This window comes from Amyelois transitella, chromosome 3 (assembly GCF_032362555.1).
Source record: "Amyelois transitella isolate CPQ chromosome 3, ilAmyTran1.1, whole genome shotgun sequence".
NCBI classification, from domain to species: Eukaryota; Metazoa; Arthropoda; class Insecta; order Lepidoptera; family Pyralidae; genus Amyelois; species Amyelois transitella.
In genome coordinates, this window is record NC_083506.1 from 3,472,574 (window position 1) to 3,490,072 (window position 17,499).

Consider the following 17,499-nt stretch of genomic DNA (forward strand, 5'->3'; position numbering starts at 1 on the left):
GCAATAAAGTTTTAAATATATAAATAAATAAGAACAAACAAATGCTTATAAAGAATTGACGGATATTAAATGGTTATCAATAGGTAGATATAAAAAATGAAATAAAAAAGAATTTAGGACACTTGCGAAGCAAAGTCGGAACGCCGGTCAATTTACATATTTACATACACATATTATCACGTCTATATCCCTTGCAGGCTAAACAAAGTCAACGGTCGTGAAAAGACTGAAAAGTCACCTTCATCTATTGAGATGCAAAAAGTGACAAGTTGCTAGACGATCGGCTACGAGAAGAATCCCATGCGTATAAACCTATCTCTTAGTCGCCTTTTACAACATCCATGAGAGAGATATAGGGTGGTTCTATTCCAAAATGGTGGAAACCACACAGCGAATATATCTTATATATAAAATTCTCGTGTCACAATGTTCGTTCACGTACCTCCGAAACGGCTTGACCGATTCTCATGAAATTTTGTGAGCTTATTGAGTAGGTCTGAGAATCGGCCAACATGTATTTTTCATACTCACAAAATGCAAGACAACGTTTGCCGAGACAGCTAGTTTATTTTATAATTATACTGTATTTATTTTATAATTATAAACTACCTCGCAAGTTTTTGTGACCTAATCTCAGGTCGTTAAGCATGGTTGCTCCATAAAATACTAGTGAATGTAATGCCAAAGCAAAGCAAAGCCAAAGGTTACTGGTTCCATTCTCTTGGTCCACAAGGAATGTCCGAACACAAATTAATTTCTACATACATATAGTCACGTCTATATCCCTCGCGGGATAGACAGAGACAACAGTCTTGAATAGACTGAGAGACCACGTTCAGCTGTATGGCTTTATGATGGTATTGCGATTAAAATAGGTACCTACTTGCTAGTCCTTCACATACAAAGGTAATCCCAAGTGTTTAGAAACCCATCCTTAGTCGCCTTTTTTGACATCCATTGGAAAGATATCCACTCCGCATCTATTCTAAAATGCCAGAAATCACACGGCATTTTAAATTAATTTCTTGATTATATATTTGTAGTATGGAAGACTGGTAAGAAAGCTAAAGAAAGAAAATAAAAGTTTGTGCTAACCACAGAAATCGGAATGTTATTTCCTCTTCCAGTTTATCCGATTTTCGCTTATGACCAAAACGATCGAAATAAACAACTGTTTATATAAAAAACTACTTGTTGGCCTATAAGGATAAGGATCCTTACAACAAAAAACACTTACCTATAATACATATCTTTTTAGACGGGAGACTTTTAAAGCTAAATTAATTTAGCACGATTATTTTATTAACTTTTGGTACGTAGGAGTTTTCGCCTTCATTTGCTTTCAAGAAACATATCCGTGAGCCAACGACCGTTCAACTATAACTCGACTTAAATCATTAATTACATATGTACAATTTATAGAACAACAATGAAGTATTTAACCGCCGTTTATATCAGATTTTACAATTACCATCGTGACTCTTAACACAAGGGCTAATGGTACAAAATGCAGTAGCAAGAATTCACGTCAAATGGGTGGAGTTGGTAGATTGAAGGGACCTTGGGATTCGAAAGTGCAGACAGCGACCGGAACGTTGCCTTCTAGGAAAAATCTAGATTACTAGAACAAAAGGCACATATTGTGCTGTAAGTACCACAATGATTAAAATTAATGCCATTCTGTATAGCTGAAAAAATTACTATAATTAAGGAAGATTCGGGACTCCCACCAAATTAATGACAGGTTTATTAGATTTTTTTATAGTCCCTGTAAATCGTAAACCCAGGAGGCCTAAGTAACAAAGAATTGAGTTATATTTTTTTTATATAGTTACAACATTTTTCATTGCAAAACTTTGCAAAAGAAACGGGTCTGGTTATATTGGTCGGGCTGTTACAGAGCACCCACTCCCGGCCGCTATCCCACTACTGCCCGATACGGAGACTTTTGGCTGCTGGGTGTCCCCCCTGGCCCGGTTCGCCCCTCCTTAGTTAACCTGCTCTCCTCAGACTCCTCCGAGGAGACCATATTAATACCAGGCTTAGTGTGGACGTCCAGTCAACATAGGCCACTCAGCACCAGGACTCCCGACCTCAAACAATCCTCCGATTCCGACCTCCGAGTAGCCGGATTACAGGAGACGCCACGCTCCCAGCCGACAGCCACGACGAATTGTGAGAACACATTACAAACCTCATGTAGGTATTACACAATTTGTTGAATAAATAAATCATGCATACCCATAAACGAAAATATTGAATGCTCGTTTTACTCCTTAATATCACATTTTTCTAAAATTAAAAACAGATTTAAATTCAAATTTTACAATAAATATTTCATTGCACAAGTATCGAAAAAATATGGAATTTGTATACCACGCCATCTGTTAATCATGATTCACACTAGAAATCATAATGCTTCTAAACCATGGAAATGAAACCAAAGTGGTAAAAATATTCAGACCAAAGGGAAATCTTAACAGGAATATAAAAATCTTTGAATGTGAATATAACAAAAATTGTATTTTAATACATACCTACACATTATAATTATTTTAAATTACGAAATAGATGAAAAGAAAAATGTTATTCACCGATTTTTCTTTATATATTTTGAGGTTATTTTTAAGCTTTTTGACATGACATGACAACAGCTGTTAATGTCAAACAATCAAATGTTTCATTGTTTGGTTTGATTTGAAAATCTGAATTTATTTCAACGGCGATTACGAGAAGAGAATCATTCCCATATTGTTTTTGTTCCATAAAGTTCGTTTTATTATTTCTAGTCAGGCACACATATTTTTAAAAACAATGGAGAGTACAGACTTCCTAAAATACACCAGGTATTGTTGACATTTCTTACGGGAATTATTTTTGAACTTGCGCGCTGTAATGTATTGATTTTCCTTCCAAAAATAAGTTTTGATGGAATGTAAATAAATCATTACGCGTGTGTATAAGACCTTTTCGCGGTATTGATAAATAAATAGTTGTTTAAGCGCCCTTGATTGGTGATTGAACTTGGTTTTTGTTATTTTTTCGTGATAACTCTTGGTGTGCAGGGTTGATATTGCTGATACATCTGGATTTACGCCAGTTAAACCTAGATTGGGACGATTCGTCGATGTTTATTCCCCGGAACATCTGAATGTTACACCAAGACCTGTAAGTTAATGTTGGAATGAGAACAAAATAATATTTTAATGATTATTTATTAGAGAATAAAATGTATTTTTTTAAATATTTCTACAGCTTGTACCCAAACTTGATCTCAATGACTTGAGGAATGACAGCCCTATTTTGCTTACACCAGAAAAATATTCAGAAGTTGATTTCAAATGCAGGCAAGTGTCTACAAACTTTTCATACATGTGTTACAGGAAAGAGAGCTATTTTTCCTAATACACATCATTTCTTCACATTTACTTACTACTCATTTATTCCGCATTTAGAAGTTGGTAAAAAAAAGGTAGGAACTTACCTTTTGTTTTGCTTTTTTAAATTCATTATATATTTTCGATACTGCCCAAGCTTATGCTGTTAAAATACTCACACTTGTTAAAAGCTAAAATAAATATATTGATCATTAATTGAGTCTTTTATACCTTGATTAGATTTATGTCTTATCTAACACGTATAATATTACAATTTTTATATAGCTATACTTCACAGTACACATACATACCTACTGACATTTATGTCAACTTTGTTTTTTAGAACTGTCAAGCAACAACCACGCTTCCGCCATGTATTTAGCTGTTCATTTGAAGGCAATCAAAGCTTCCCACGTTTAAGTCGCAGAGTCAGACCTATAAGGATGGATTTGGAAACACCTACTAAAGTCAAATCATCTTTAGACCTTGTGCGAGGTAAGCAAAGTGAATGCTTCATTTCTTCATTCTCTCCCTCCCTCCCTCTCTCCCTCTCTCCCTCTCTCCCTCTCTCCCTCTCTCCCTCTCCCTCTCTCTCTCTCTCAGAAGTGTACATTATGGAAGAATAAATTTAGTGTTTAACTCCCCACAAAAAGTGACTATGTATGTGGTATATAGATGTCTAGCTGTCTATGAGTCTGTTACGCTTTCACGCCTTCACCACTGAATGATATTGACGAAATTAGGTACAGAAGACCCGATGAAGAACATAGGCTCTATTTTTTCTACATTGCAAAAGGGGAGAAGGGATTAAAGGTGGGAATGAATGATTAACGACGAACAAACAGCTAATTTTGGTTTATAATTATTGTAATTATGTATTTTTTTTTCTTCTTTCTAGTGGACGGTCCAAATGGCTTGCGATTCAATAGCTCTCTCGCGTCCGGTGACGTCACCGGGTCGCCGGCGCAGTCGCAGACCGACCGGCTACAGCAGACCATCAACTTGAGCAAGGCTGTGTTCACAATTGAACCGAAGTCTTCTAAAGTAAAAAGATCAATTTTTATCCTATGTAAAATCTAAATTCCTGTTCTAGTAATATTTCGGAAAATCCTCAGTGCTGAATGAAAACTCACAACCTTATTTATTTATTTATGATTAAGATGCAAGTACATTAAACTTAAAATCCAAAAACAAAATGTCTCCTGCTAATAATAGCTGTACAGTTCAATGGCAAGAAACATACTTGTCGAATTTCAGATTTCTATGTATAATATAGTTTAGCTGAATTTTGTCTGTCAGACTCAATGAAAGATGATGATTGACCTACTGGTATTTGTGTAAGATGTTGAATGAGTTAAGGAAAGCCTTAAGAAAATCTAAAATTATATAAGTAAAACAACATGGTTATCTTAGCTGTAAAGGTTTAAGGGATGTCCATGTATGTAACCACAGGAAGCATTTAATATCTTCCAAGTTATAAAATTTTACAAAATCATTTCACAAATATTTTCATCTGATTTTGATACGGCAATATAGAATAGATTGTATGTACTAATATTGAATAAACATTTACATACTTCCAGATCCTGATAGTGAACAACAAAGCATGTTCACTGCTGGGCTACTCGTCTGGCGAGCTCTGTGGCCTCCGTTTCTCAGATCTCCTGCGCAAGAGAAGCTGCAAGACGTTCAGCCTTCAAGAGCCAGAGGAAGGAGACGCATCAGAAGACGGCACTATTGTACTCCTAAGTGGAAAGGTGATATGACAATCGTAAAGAAATTCTTCCAAGACCACCACGTGACGTCAACACCACGTGACGTTGACGCCACTGTCATCGGCACAACACTGACAACTTCAGACTCTTCCTTTGAGCGTTAGTCCCGCCGTTAGATTGCGTTCTCGCCTCTCTGGAGTGGAGCCCTAAGTGTGTTTTTACCGTGATGCTCTATTGTCACTGAGAACCAGGTGACTGTGTGTGTGACCAATGTACCTGTGACGGGAAAACATCGTAAGGAAAACTGCCAATTCAGTCAACTGGGTGTGCGATGATCCAATTTGGTTTAGGTTCCCCTCTATATGCATATCAAATTTCATTCAAATTGATCTAGTGGTTTAGCTGTGAAACCGGAACAAACTAACAGACAGACAAACTTTCGCATTTAAAGTATTAAGTAAAGGATTATGTGTGCCATTTTTATTGTAATGTCAAAATGAAGCCAGTTATCCACTAATGTATTTGTTACAGGTTGTCGAATTACTCTCTAAGGATGGTATCGGGGTTCAAGTGTCGCTATGGATTAGACAGCTGGACAGCGACGGACCGTGCTTGGTCGTCGCCGAACCAGTAAACTGTAAGAGTGTTATTGTAAGTAATCTTATTTTTATTTATATTGGTATGTACTTTTTTTTTAAATTTGTACATAAAAATATTGTTCTATAATTTAAGTTACGGTTTTCCTTGATATACATTAATGTATATGTATAAATAAATAAAACACTTCATAATAATTTAGTTTTATATAAGCCTGTGATAATGTTCAAAACTAAAACTATGAAAAATTACCCATTACCGCAATTTAGTTATTAAAATATAATTTAATCTCAGTGACAGATGTCAAATGCATACATTTTATGGTCTGTCCTTTTCGCACCTACGTCATAGATATCTATGACGTAGGTCGTTACATCCTGCTGTCACAGATCAAGTTAGATACATTTGGACTATGCAAACATCACACATAGAATATAGACATTAAACAAGGGATATAGACGTAATTATATGTATGTATAAATGTGCCGTGTGATTTCCGGCATTTGGAATAGAACCAGTCCATATATTTCTCATGGATGTAGTTAAAGGCGACTAAGGGATAGGCCTATAAACTTGGGATTCCTCTTGAAGGCGATGAGCTAGCAACCTGTCACTATTTAAATCGCAATTCCGTCATCAGGCCTTGTAGCTTAACTTAGCCTTTCAGTCTTCAAGACTGTTACCTCTACCCTGCAAGAATAGACGTGATTATATGTATGTATGTATAAATGTTCTAATTTTTATAGCTAACAGTGGAAGCGGACACCGGCCTCATCGTGTCAGTTTACGGTGACGACGCAGCCCTGTTGTTTCAAGCGGACTGCACCGAGAAACTCGTTGGATTGCCAATCTCTTCTCTGATACCGTCCATACAACTACCCGCAATTGACGCGCCAATCACGAAGAACTTTTCAAAACAGAAGGCTACAGGTTAATGATCATACTTCTAGAATAAAAGATCAATTTATTCACTAATTAAAATATACACATTCAATTATTAAAAAGGTCATAGTCTTACACGTTGAGGTATGATGTGAGCAGAGTTTACCTTCTTAACTTCCTTCCAAAAAAAGTGTGTATTATGTTTGTCTGCGATTAACTTGCATTTCGCAGAACCCATTTTGATGTGGTTTTCAGGAAAGTGTTTGTTACACTTAAGAGAAGGTTTTAGAAATTAAACCGACTTCGAAAATAGGAGAATATCGTTTTTTACAAAAGTTAAGCTAAGCTAGCCAGAAAAACATGATGAGGTTAGACTGTAGGTTTTGCTAGCTGAGAACGCTTTAAATCAATCACGTCTATTATATTGCTATCATGCTCTCACTCATATGTATATCTCTGTCACTCCACTTATAGAATACCATATAATATAGTTCTGCAAAGATATTTTGTGGGTTCAATAGACTATCGTTTTCAGGTAGAACTTTAGAAGGCGGCTGCTTTCCCCTATGTCTATGGATTTCACGTGCAGACACTGAAAACTCACCTTGGTCGTCCATCAAGACAGCTAAAGATAGGCAACTGTTCGAAATTAATGTTAGGGTAAGCGTTTTCATTGATACAATTATGTTTCATCCAACTCTTCCATCATAATTATTTCAGCCGTAGGACGTCCACTGCTCCCCCAATGATTTCCACCTCGCTCTGTTGGAAGCGACCCCAATGTAACGTTTCCCTGCGGACTTCACCAGATCCAACTCCATATAAATATATTTTTTAAATATTATGGTATCGCTGATTTTGTATCCCGTAACGCAAGTCTCGAAACTTTGAGGCCCACTCAATGTGTGTTTTATTCTATATTCACTATTTAAGGCGCTTCCGATTTTTTAAAATAATTGTTAAATTGATATTCATATATATCACACGCGATAAATAAAGCCAATTTTCTTTTTCATGTGCTCTACAAATATATTTACGGACGAAGCCCTTTTTCAGCAGTGGGAGAAAACCTAAACGGTCAACATTGAGACTATGTATCAATTTTATAGGTTACATACAACGTAAGCGGTCTTCTGGTAGTTGATGAGAACGGCATCATCACGGCATGTAACCACCACTTCGCCATGCTGACATTCGGCAAACCCCACACAGAAGTCGTCGGCCACCATATTGAAAATGTCATACAGAACTTTTGTAGGGAGTGTGATATGGTCAAAGTGCCGGACCGAAACAGAGATATGACTCTGTCGCCGGTCAACAATGACAATAATGGGTCAGGTAAGTTTTTGATATATTTTTCTTATTAGAAAGTGCTCAAGATTAAGACTTGCTTAGAGAAACAGAACTAGGTACTTGATAACATATTTATTTAAACATTATACACGTAATATGTACAACAGGTGGACTTAATGCCATAAAATTACTTTGTATCATTCCCTTATCTTGTTCGTCAAACACTGACTAATTAAATTTATTTTTACTATCCCACATGGCGATCCTGCCAGCGACGTTCCGTCATGATCGCCATAATTAAAGATTTTATTTTTATTTGTATGAATTAAAAAACAAATTAAAACTGTTTAATTCACAGCTTCCGACACTGACGAAGACTCGTGCGGCGCTTTCAACGGCAGTCAGAAATCAGCTTGTATGTCGCTCAATGTGCAACCGTCCATACTTTCTACTACTAGAGAGAAATCCTCCAGCGCACTTTGTTTAGACAAGTCCTGTTCGCTCGTCACACACACCCCCACTCCCACACAAGACATGGTCTCGAGTATAAGCACTACTGAACAAAGAAACGACATATCGGCCTTACCCGACGTCACTTCGGGAATGTCCGGCATTTCGATAGAAGAAGACAACTATTGCCACAGCAGTATCTCAAAATCAAGATCGGAAAACATACTACGATCGGAACAAAGCAATCCAGTTGTGAAACAAGTTAAACAATCTGAAAAATCCGATTCGATTTACTACACGTCTCAGCATTCGCAAGAAGTCACACCGACAGGGACGACGCCAAGAGTTAGATTAAACGATCCATCGTTACGATTGTCGTTCGATTCAAGTAAATATAAATCTTTGAAGAATAATTTGCCGGGGCAAGTGCGGGATGACAAGAGTAGTTTGTCGTTAGATTTTTGTGATTCGAACGAAACTAGCGCGGATTTCTTGACGCCCATCAACGAGATGCCGCCGCCTGATTGTGAGATTGAGGACCTGCCAAAACATAATGGAAATTGCAGTATTATTAGTACCGATAACGAACTGGACACGCAAACTGAATCGGCGCCGAGAAAGTATTATGATGGTAAGGGCATGATATATTTTAGTTCTTTGGATACTATTTATATTGACTTCCAAACTAAGGGTATTGCGGGCCAAAGATTAAGATCCTACATTTATAACGAAAATTTCCACAAAATATGTAAAAGATCTTATACACTTTATTTTTATAGTAGCCCGTAATATGTAAATCTTTACGTTTACATTATTTTAAATAATAAACTCTGTAGATTTCTTAATGGATCCTTTTTACCCACAGACGAAGCGCCCGAAACCCCGTGCGTGGCCAGTCGATTAATACGCAAACTTGTGACCACTTCTACCCCGCAACAAACTCGAAATACAACCAACAAAGGCGCAGATTGTGAAAGTACCTCGGATTATCCACGAGATGGCACTTACCGGGGCGTGGTGCTGCACAGAGACGGCACAGAGCTCAGTAAGTTAGGTTTTTTTTATTAAATTACAACTAATTGTTGAGTATGTAAATCTGCTGAATCTAAAGACTGCTCTATATATATATATATATATATATATATATATATATATATATATATATATATATATATATATATATATATTTATATTTATATATATATATATATATATATATATATATATATAAATGCCTTATGAATCTCTATTGCAAAAGACAGGTATATTCAAAGTCTTGTAATATTGTCTTATAAAACTTCGAACTAGATCAATAGGTCTCTTTCACTTCTAACTTTCTAGTTGTTTCATTTTTGTCAACACCATTTTTTTTTTCTAATATGTAGTTAAATGAATCCATAATCCTCCCCAGGTGTGGTATACACAGTATCGAGCATGCAACTGTCTCGCGGCGCTAGAGTTCGCTGCGTGTGGCTGGGCGTGTCTGTGGACGAGCCGCGCCACGCCACGCTCGCGTCCAGCGTCGCCTCCACCGACAACTCTCTGGCGCTGGTGAGCTATATTGTACCTCATTACTTAGGCCATAGACTACAGATCACAACCTCCGACTCAATATCGTCGGAGCCAAGGTTCCCCAGTCTAACACCTAGCCTAGCGGAAGATCTTCCCTTTGTTAACGGACGAGCCGAATCATCGCTTCCGCTACAAGTTTATGGTGTGAATTTAAACTTAACACTTAACAGTCCAGAAAGGTTAAATTCATACCATCAACTTAATATAAAATGTATTTTCACAGGGCAACAAATCAGTGAGCAGTAGGCCTCAGTCGATGTCGCTCATGAGCCAGTGTGGGGAGGAACAGACGGCAGGCGAGTATAGCAAACATTACGTCACGCTCAAGCAAATCGGTAAGTTCGCATAAACTCTACGTTATTAACACGTAGCCTGCCATAGTAGATTTGCTAATACAAAGATTATATACCTGTCAGTCACCGGTGACTGACATGGCAGTCTATGTGTTAAATAAATAAATTATGTTGTCATCATAGTATGTTAAGTGTTACTTGGCATGTTTTGTCCATGATTTGAATCCAAAATCTAAGATCGCAGTTAGCAATACTGTGAGTGAGTGAGTGAGTGGAGATTCATAAAATGGTAACTACATTTCAAGTTTTACGTTAATTTCTGCTGTGTGGTTTCCGGCATTTTAGAATATAACCGCTCCATATTTTTCCCATGGATGTCGTGAATGGTGACTAAGGGATAGGCTTATAAACTTGCGATTCCTCTTGTAGGCGATGGGCTAGCAACCTCATTTGAATCTCAATTCCATCATAAAGCCATAAAGCTGAACGTGGTCTTTCAATCTTTTACCCCACAAAGGATATAGACGTGACTATATGTATGTATTTTGTCGTTTTCTTACAACAATTTTACCCTTTTCTAGGTAAAGGCGCCTACGGCTGCGTAAAAATGGCATACCGTCGATCAGATCGGTTACTAACAGTGGCCAAGTTCATATTGAAGGAGAAAGTTGGCGCTCAGTTTTGGACTGACGCGCCTGATGGCCGCAGACTGCCTTTGGAACTCAGTTTACTTCTCTCACTCAACCATCCTAATATTGTAAGTATAAAAAATATACTTTTATCTAACTATCTTTATGGATTAAACTTTGAGAAATAAAGGATAAGACCACTTTATTTCTATCCCATGGATGTCGTAAACGGCAACTAAGGGATAAGCTTATAAACTTGAGAATCTTCTATCACTAAGCCGAACTGTTTACTACTTACTCTGCTCGCATTTACAGTACTACCACGTTGATGAGTCGCTGCGGTAATATTCGACAACCACCGACTCTAAACTCAATAACGACCTTATTGCAAGTATATTAAACTTCAAATCTAAAAATCAAAGTTTTCCTGCTATCTCGCTTCTAATAGCCGATGGTTTAGTTTGCAGGCTCAAATGGAGAAAAAGCTTAACCGCTAAAATATTATTGCGCCATACAAAAATTAGACTCGTGCGCAGGTCATTATAAGGTTCAAATATTATGACGTGGTAATACTGTACCTTGTTGGTTAAACTTAAAAGACCTTTATGCTTCATCTAGAGCGCAAATTAATTTGTTTCAGGTAAGCGTGATAGACGTGTACGAGAACGAGAAATACTTCCAAATGGTGATGGAGAAGCACGGCGCAGGCATGGACCTGTTCGAGTTCATCGAACGCCGGCCGCGACTCGACGAGCCTTTGCTCAGCTATATCTTTAGACAGGTTCGTTTTCTGGGAGAAATTCCTTTGTTTTGTTGTGATTTATAGAGATACTAGCTGTGCCCGCGACTTCGTCCGCGTGGAATAGTTATTTTGGGCATCATTGAAGCCCTCAAGAATGTATTTATAATTTCCCCCGTTTTTTTTCTTCACATTTTCCATTATTTCTTTGCTCCTTATTGTTGCAGCGTGATGTTATATGGCCTTAAGCCTTCCTCGTTAAATGGTATATTCAACGCAAAAAGATTTTTTTAATTCGAACCAGTAGTTCCTGAGATTAGCGCATTCCAAAAAACAGACTCTTCAGCTTTATAATGTTAGTATAAATAGGTAGGAATATGAGGAATACTTCCAAATAGTGATGGAGAAGCACGGCGCAGGTATGGACCTGTTCGAGTTCATCGAACGCCGGCCGCGACTCGACGAGCCTTTGCCCAGCTATATCTTTAGACAGGTTCGTTTTCTGGGAGAAATTCCTTTGTATTGTTGTGATTTATACAGATACTAAAGGCCGCCCGCGCCGTCGGCATGGTAAAGCTATCAATCCAGCGGGAACTCCGGGATAAAAAGTAGCCTATACCTATGTTATTCTGACGAGCCTTTGCTCAGCTATATCTTTTTGTACAGTTACTACCTTCGTTGATCTTTGGTTTGGACGTTATTCTTCGTTGTGTAGTGTAATCGGGTCTTTGACGGCAAAACCACCTGGGCAGCCGAGCGGTGGAGGATTGGCAGTCATATATACAATCACGTATTTATTCCATACGGGTTAAACAGAGCCAACAGTGCCGAAAAGACTCAATTTTAGGCGCAAAAAGCAAGCAGGAAATCATTGATACCTCTTTCCTAAATAAGTCATGAACTCATGACAGTTCAAATTAACGCCATAATGAGACTACTACTGCTCTAGTTACTAGTTCTGCTTTGAGTTAAGTTCAGATAAGATTGAATTGCAAACAAGATTTATTTATTCAATATATCATTTTTTCTTAGTCTTATAGCCTTGAAAAAGTCGTAACTATTTATCCTCTGCCCTCTCTGGTCTGAAACTTGTAGAGAGTAATTTACGATGACACGACCTCACAGTTGAGAATTTGGAAAGTTGAAATAGATTTATTTTCATAATAAGATACTTATTGACGTCTCTTATACCGCTTCCAAAGTGTAGAAGGAGCGGCGGAACAAACTACACTGCAGCATTCATGTTGTTTTTTTTTTACAAAATTATATCTACTTTCGTCATATTGCAGATTGGTCAAGCGGTGGAATACCTCCACTCACTTAACATCCTCCACCGCGACATAAAGGACGAGAACGTGATCATAGACAACCGGTTTCACGTCAAACTCATAGACTTTGGCTCGGCAACTTTTATGAGCAAAGACACGCTTTTTTCAACGTTTTACGGCACCACGGAATATTGCAGCCCTGAAGTTTTGGCTGGGAACAAGTAAGTCACATTCTAATGAAGAAAAAGGGGTTGTATTGTTAAATTAAATTTTAGAATTAATTTATAGTTTAGTTTCTCGAAGCCATTCTGAGGTCTGAACCTGAGACAGACGACTGTGTAAATTGGATGTTGGTAAAACGTTCACTGTTATTAGGCGCTTCAAAACTATAAGTAATGACATGTTAGACAATTTGTCATTGTGCCCACTAGGTATTATAACATACGGGAGATGATACATATCAAGAGTACGCAACAAAGTCGCACTTAAGCTGCTAAATACTCTTAAATGATAAACCTCTTTGTACCACTAGTTTTAAAATTACAGATATGCAGGCCCCGAATTAGAGATGTGGTCTATGGGAATCACCCTGTACGTGCTTACGTTCTTCGTGAACCCTTTCTCTGACATCGAAGACACGATACAAGGGCCTCTTCAGCTTCCACAACTGGTCTCTGAAGGTAAAAATATATGCAGATTTTACTGCAATTCTTCTTCCTCCTAGCGTGAGTCCGGATTAGGTCTTTACTCTTCTGAAGAGGAGATCGAGGTGCCTCTTTAAACTTGATCCAAGATTGAATGAGTAAGATTTTTACACGAAGCGACTACCATTTGACCGTCACAACCTCACCCTTATCGGAAAGAGCCCGGGCTATTCCTTTGACCATGAATTCTGGATTGGGTGAGTCAGGTTTTAACCCGAAGCAACTCCCATCTGACCTCCGCAACCTTTGCAGGTAAACCTAACCCGTATTGGATCGATCATGGTCACACATCCCGTTACCTAAATGTGCAGGTTTCCTCGTCGTAATCGCATCGGTTAGTATTCAAACTAATGTACACAACTTATAGACGTACGATGTACGTATGTATGTAAAGAACTTAACTTTAACGTGCCATGTGGTTCCCGACACCAATAAAAAAAGAATAGGGCCACTCCATCTCGTTCCCATGGATGTCGTAAAAGGCGACTAGGGGATGGGCTAATAAACTTGGGATTCTTCTTTTGGGCGATGGGCTGGCAACCCGTCACTATTTGAATCTCAATTTTATCATTAAGCCAAACAGCTGAGCGTGGCCTATCAGTCTTTTCAAGACTGTTGGCTCTGTCTACCCCGTAAGGGATAAAGACGTGATCATATGTATGTATGTATGTAACTTAACTTTAATTCCAGATTTGGAGCAACTGCTCCGCTGGATGCTATGCAAGGAGCCGCACAATCGCTGCACGGTGCCGCAACTCATGTCGCACCCGTGGATTCGGCAGCCGGTCACCATCGCCAACTATGTGTTCCACGAGATCGTGGACTGTGGTAGATATTAATATACTTGCGTTTAATAGCAGCCTCGTCTGCGCAAATTTAGCGCCACCTACAAAAGAGTACATAAGATTTTTGCAAATCTCACGGGAACTTTTGTTTTTACCGAAATGAAAGGTACCGTATGTTCTGCTCCAGACTTATACGCCAAATTTCAAGAAGATTGGTTTAGTAAATACCGCGTGAATGGGTGACAAACAAACAGACTTACTTTGGAATATATAATATTAGTTTGGATTGGGATACATAACCTATAATATCCGCAGATAATGTACCTATTTAACGGAGAGATAATTTTCATGGTCCTTTCAAAATTTTAATTCCTACGAGGTCATCTAGACGATAAACATGTCGCCTTAGAACCTTTCTCTGGCCGAATTTACCGTCATAATGTGGACACTTCCCGCCACTGTTCTATGGCTCTACTAAAATCCAAAGTTTTTCGAGCCTTATCACGAGATAAAGATGTCAAAAGCTACAAAAAAAAAACTTTATTTGCGAACACTTGCTCAAAATTTTATAGAAATTAGTTTACTGTGTCCACACACACTCAAGTGTACTTTTTTCATAAGTAAAATAAAACAATACATTATTTAAACCAACATTAAATTAATGCAGGAGAAATGAACTTATCCAAGTTCATAATTACAGATCGTCACGAAGCTAATCCAGAAATGTACTACACTGGCAGCCACGGATCGCCGCGTAGCGGATCTCCAGTATCCCTCGCCAAAGGTACGAAAACAAGTACATATTGTAATACTATATCTTAACTTTTATAGCAAATTTTGTTTAAGTTGTGTATGGACTAAAAAATGGATAAACAGTCTATTCTTCAAAATGTTAGTGTTTTTATAAACTTTTCGGGTATCATCAAAATTGATAAATTGTAATAAAAACTGAATGCATTGACATAATGGCGTAGGTTAGTGAGTTATATGTCGCACTGCATGGAAAAAAATGGCGGTGGAAGGATTCCGTCTGCCCGAACGTTCTCATATCTGGTCGGTGTCGTACTGTTCTTGAAATAAACAAATATGTTAGATTTTTTTTAAACGCGCTGGCAGAATATAGATTTTTTTAAATCTTAAAGTACCTATAACGTGTTTTGCCAGAACGTTCGCACGCGTCAGAAGCGGTGGGTCGTTCTGAAGGTCGCGCGTTTTCCCGCGACGAGCGCAAGCGCAACTCCGTGCTGCACGCGCTCTCCGACAACAGGGACGCGCACTCCGACAACTACAGCCTGCGCTCTTCTGCCGATGTGAGTAGTTCTTCAAAATCTTGTGCTCTTAATGGGGAATTCTTAAGGCAAAAGTAAACAACTAATCCCTCAGTTCTGCTAAAAAAAAAACCTGTCCGAAACAAACAAAATCGTTCGTCCGTTCGAAAATGGATTTTAACGTTTTACAATATAGTACACACTCCTCAAATACAAAACTCTTCTTACGAGTATATGCAATGAGCAGATTCAGGTTTGGAAGTCAAATTATTAAAAAGAGCATTTCCTTTCACAAACACCTTTAATCATTACATATTCAATAGTAGCCTGATTGTTATTTCCTCATGACGATGCAGATCATTTACTGGATTGTAAACTACAATTCCCAGATCCTGGACATATCGTCGAAGCCGGTGTCGGACGCGGCTCTGACGGACATCAGCTCGGACGCGACCGGGCACGCCGCCTGCGACATCGACTACGACTGCGACCACTACGAGTGCGACAGCTGGGACGAGTGCGAGCAGGACAGCTTCTCTTAGATATTGTTCTCTCTCTCTTACTCTGTTAAATCTAGTTTCGAAACCCAGTTCAAATCAGTTTGGTCGCCGGCTCCTAAACATGTATTAAATGTGACCAATAAGGAACTTCGGTTCTTAATCACGTATTGAGACTGCGATCTCAACGCGCTTGCGGCGCTAGCCTAACGAGTGCGAGCAGAAGAACTTCGTGTATATTGCTGTCTCGCTTTCTCAGACCGAAGTTTAAATTTCTGATACCGGAGTGTGACAGTTGGGATAAGTGCGAACAGGCAGCTTCTCCTAAATACAGCTGTCTCGTTTCCTTATTCGTCAGTTGTAATTTCGAAGATTAGTGTCCTCTTTCAATTTTTTAAAAAATCCTTGTTATGTAAGTTTTTAGCGTATTTCAATTTACTAAGCTATTAATAAATATGACATGTTTGGACTTCCAATCCAACACTACATGTACACTATTCGCAGTTAAGATTTTGTAACCACAAATAGAATCTTAATCTTTTTTTAAATATCAATATGACACATTATATGTTTTCACGAATTACTATTTAATATTTAAGGTTATAAAAAAGGATGAATAGACCAATTGTCATGAAAATGTCTTCTGAATGAAAGCACATTACAATAAGATAAAATAAATATTTTTGTAGGGAAACTAACACAATCTTGCTAAAGCAACGCGAAAGTGCCCTTCTTGAACGCATATTGTTTTCTTTAAACCGTATCTCCAATACATACATATCTTGCTCAAATCATAAATGCTTATCTTATGAATTAGAACTGACATTATTTTAAGCTCTGTCCTGATATTTAAGTTCCCGTAAGGACGGCGACACAATTATGACTTCATCCGTCACTATGGAGTAAATGCTCTTTAAAATATTTGTTCCCAATACCAAGGTTTAGTCAGGGTTGCTTCTAAACTTTTGCTTGACTGATTTATCACTTAAGTAACAATCTAACTTAGGCAGGTCTCTTTGATGACTAGAATAGCTTCAAAATTGATCGCTGTACTTTTATTATATAGGATTAAATAGTTTTGAATTTTTCTACTCTGAGAGTTCTTACAATATTTTTGAAAAAATAAAATTTAGTATTATCTTTCTTCACCGCGATAGGTTTAAAATATGCTTGCTTGAAAATAGTTTAAACTTATTTTAAAACGAAATTTATTAAGAAGAAACTAAATAATAAATATTGTCAGTTAAAAGTCTAAAATATAATTTCCATTACTAGTAGTAGAAAATCGACCAAGCGTAGGAATATAGAAATTACCTTTAAATATTGTTCTTTACATTTGTCCTAATTAAATAGATTTTTTATATTACGACGAAAGAAAGTCTCAACAGTATTAAATCTCTTAACGATTCATTTGATTCCTAAATGATAGC

The 17,499-nt window shown here is 37.8% G+C and overlaps 1 protein-coding gene and 1 long non-coding RNA gene across 2 annotated transcripts; both read left to right on the top strand.

The window, feature by feature from the left end:
- The first annotated feature begins 2,685 nt into the window (after window positions 1–2,685).
- LOC132903521 (uncharacterized) lies at window positions 2,686–3,347 on the top strand. Its single transcript, XR_009657437.1, has 3 exons — window positions 2,686–2,846; window positions 3,066–3,168; window positions 3,256–3,347. It is a non-coding gene; the product is annotated as an uncharacterized LOC132903521 (long non-coding RNA).
- A 44-nt stretch (window positions 3,348–3,391) lies between these two features.
- On the top strand, window positions 3,392–16,211 carry LOC106133543 (PAS domain-containing serine/threonine-protein kinase). Its single transcript, XM_060952074.1, has 20 exons — window positions 3,392–3,472; window positions 3,721–3,872; window positions 4,276–4,421; window positions 4,961–5,134; window positions 5,624–5,743; window positions 6,436–6,619; window positions 7,107–7,231; window positions 7,681–7,909; window positions 8,223–8,945; window positions 9,180–9,359; window positions 9,726–9,865; window positions 10,110–10,221; window positions 10,761–10,936; window positions 11,449–11,589; window positions 12,837–13,036; window positions 13,362–13,495; window positions 14,210–14,347; window positions 15,005–15,088; window positions 15,469–15,614; window positions 15,962–16,211. The coding sequence occupies exons 2-20, from the start codon at window positions 3,821–3,823 to the stop codon at window positions 16,112–16,114; spliced, it is 3,357 nt and encodes a 1,118-aa protein (XP_060808057.1). The 5' UTR covers window positions 3,392–3,472; window positions 3,721–3,820; the 3' UTR covers window positions 16,115–16,211.
- The last annotated feature ends 1,288 nt before the right edge of the window (window positions 16,212–17,499 follow it).

Bases quoted from the DNA above. Each gene is read 5' to 3' on its own strand.
- LOC106133543 (XM_060952074.1), top strand. From the start codon at position 3,821: ATGGATTTGGAAACACCTACTAAAGTCAAATCATCTTTAGACCTTGTG. The intron at 8,946-9,179 runs GTAAGGGCATGA...TTTTACCCACAG, and splicing joins GCCGAGAAAGTATTATGATG to ACGAAGCGCCCGAAACCCCG. The intron at 10,937-11,448 runs GTAAGTATAAAA...AATTTGTTTCAG, and splicing joins CACTCAACCATCCTAATATT to GTAAGCGTGATAGACGTGTA.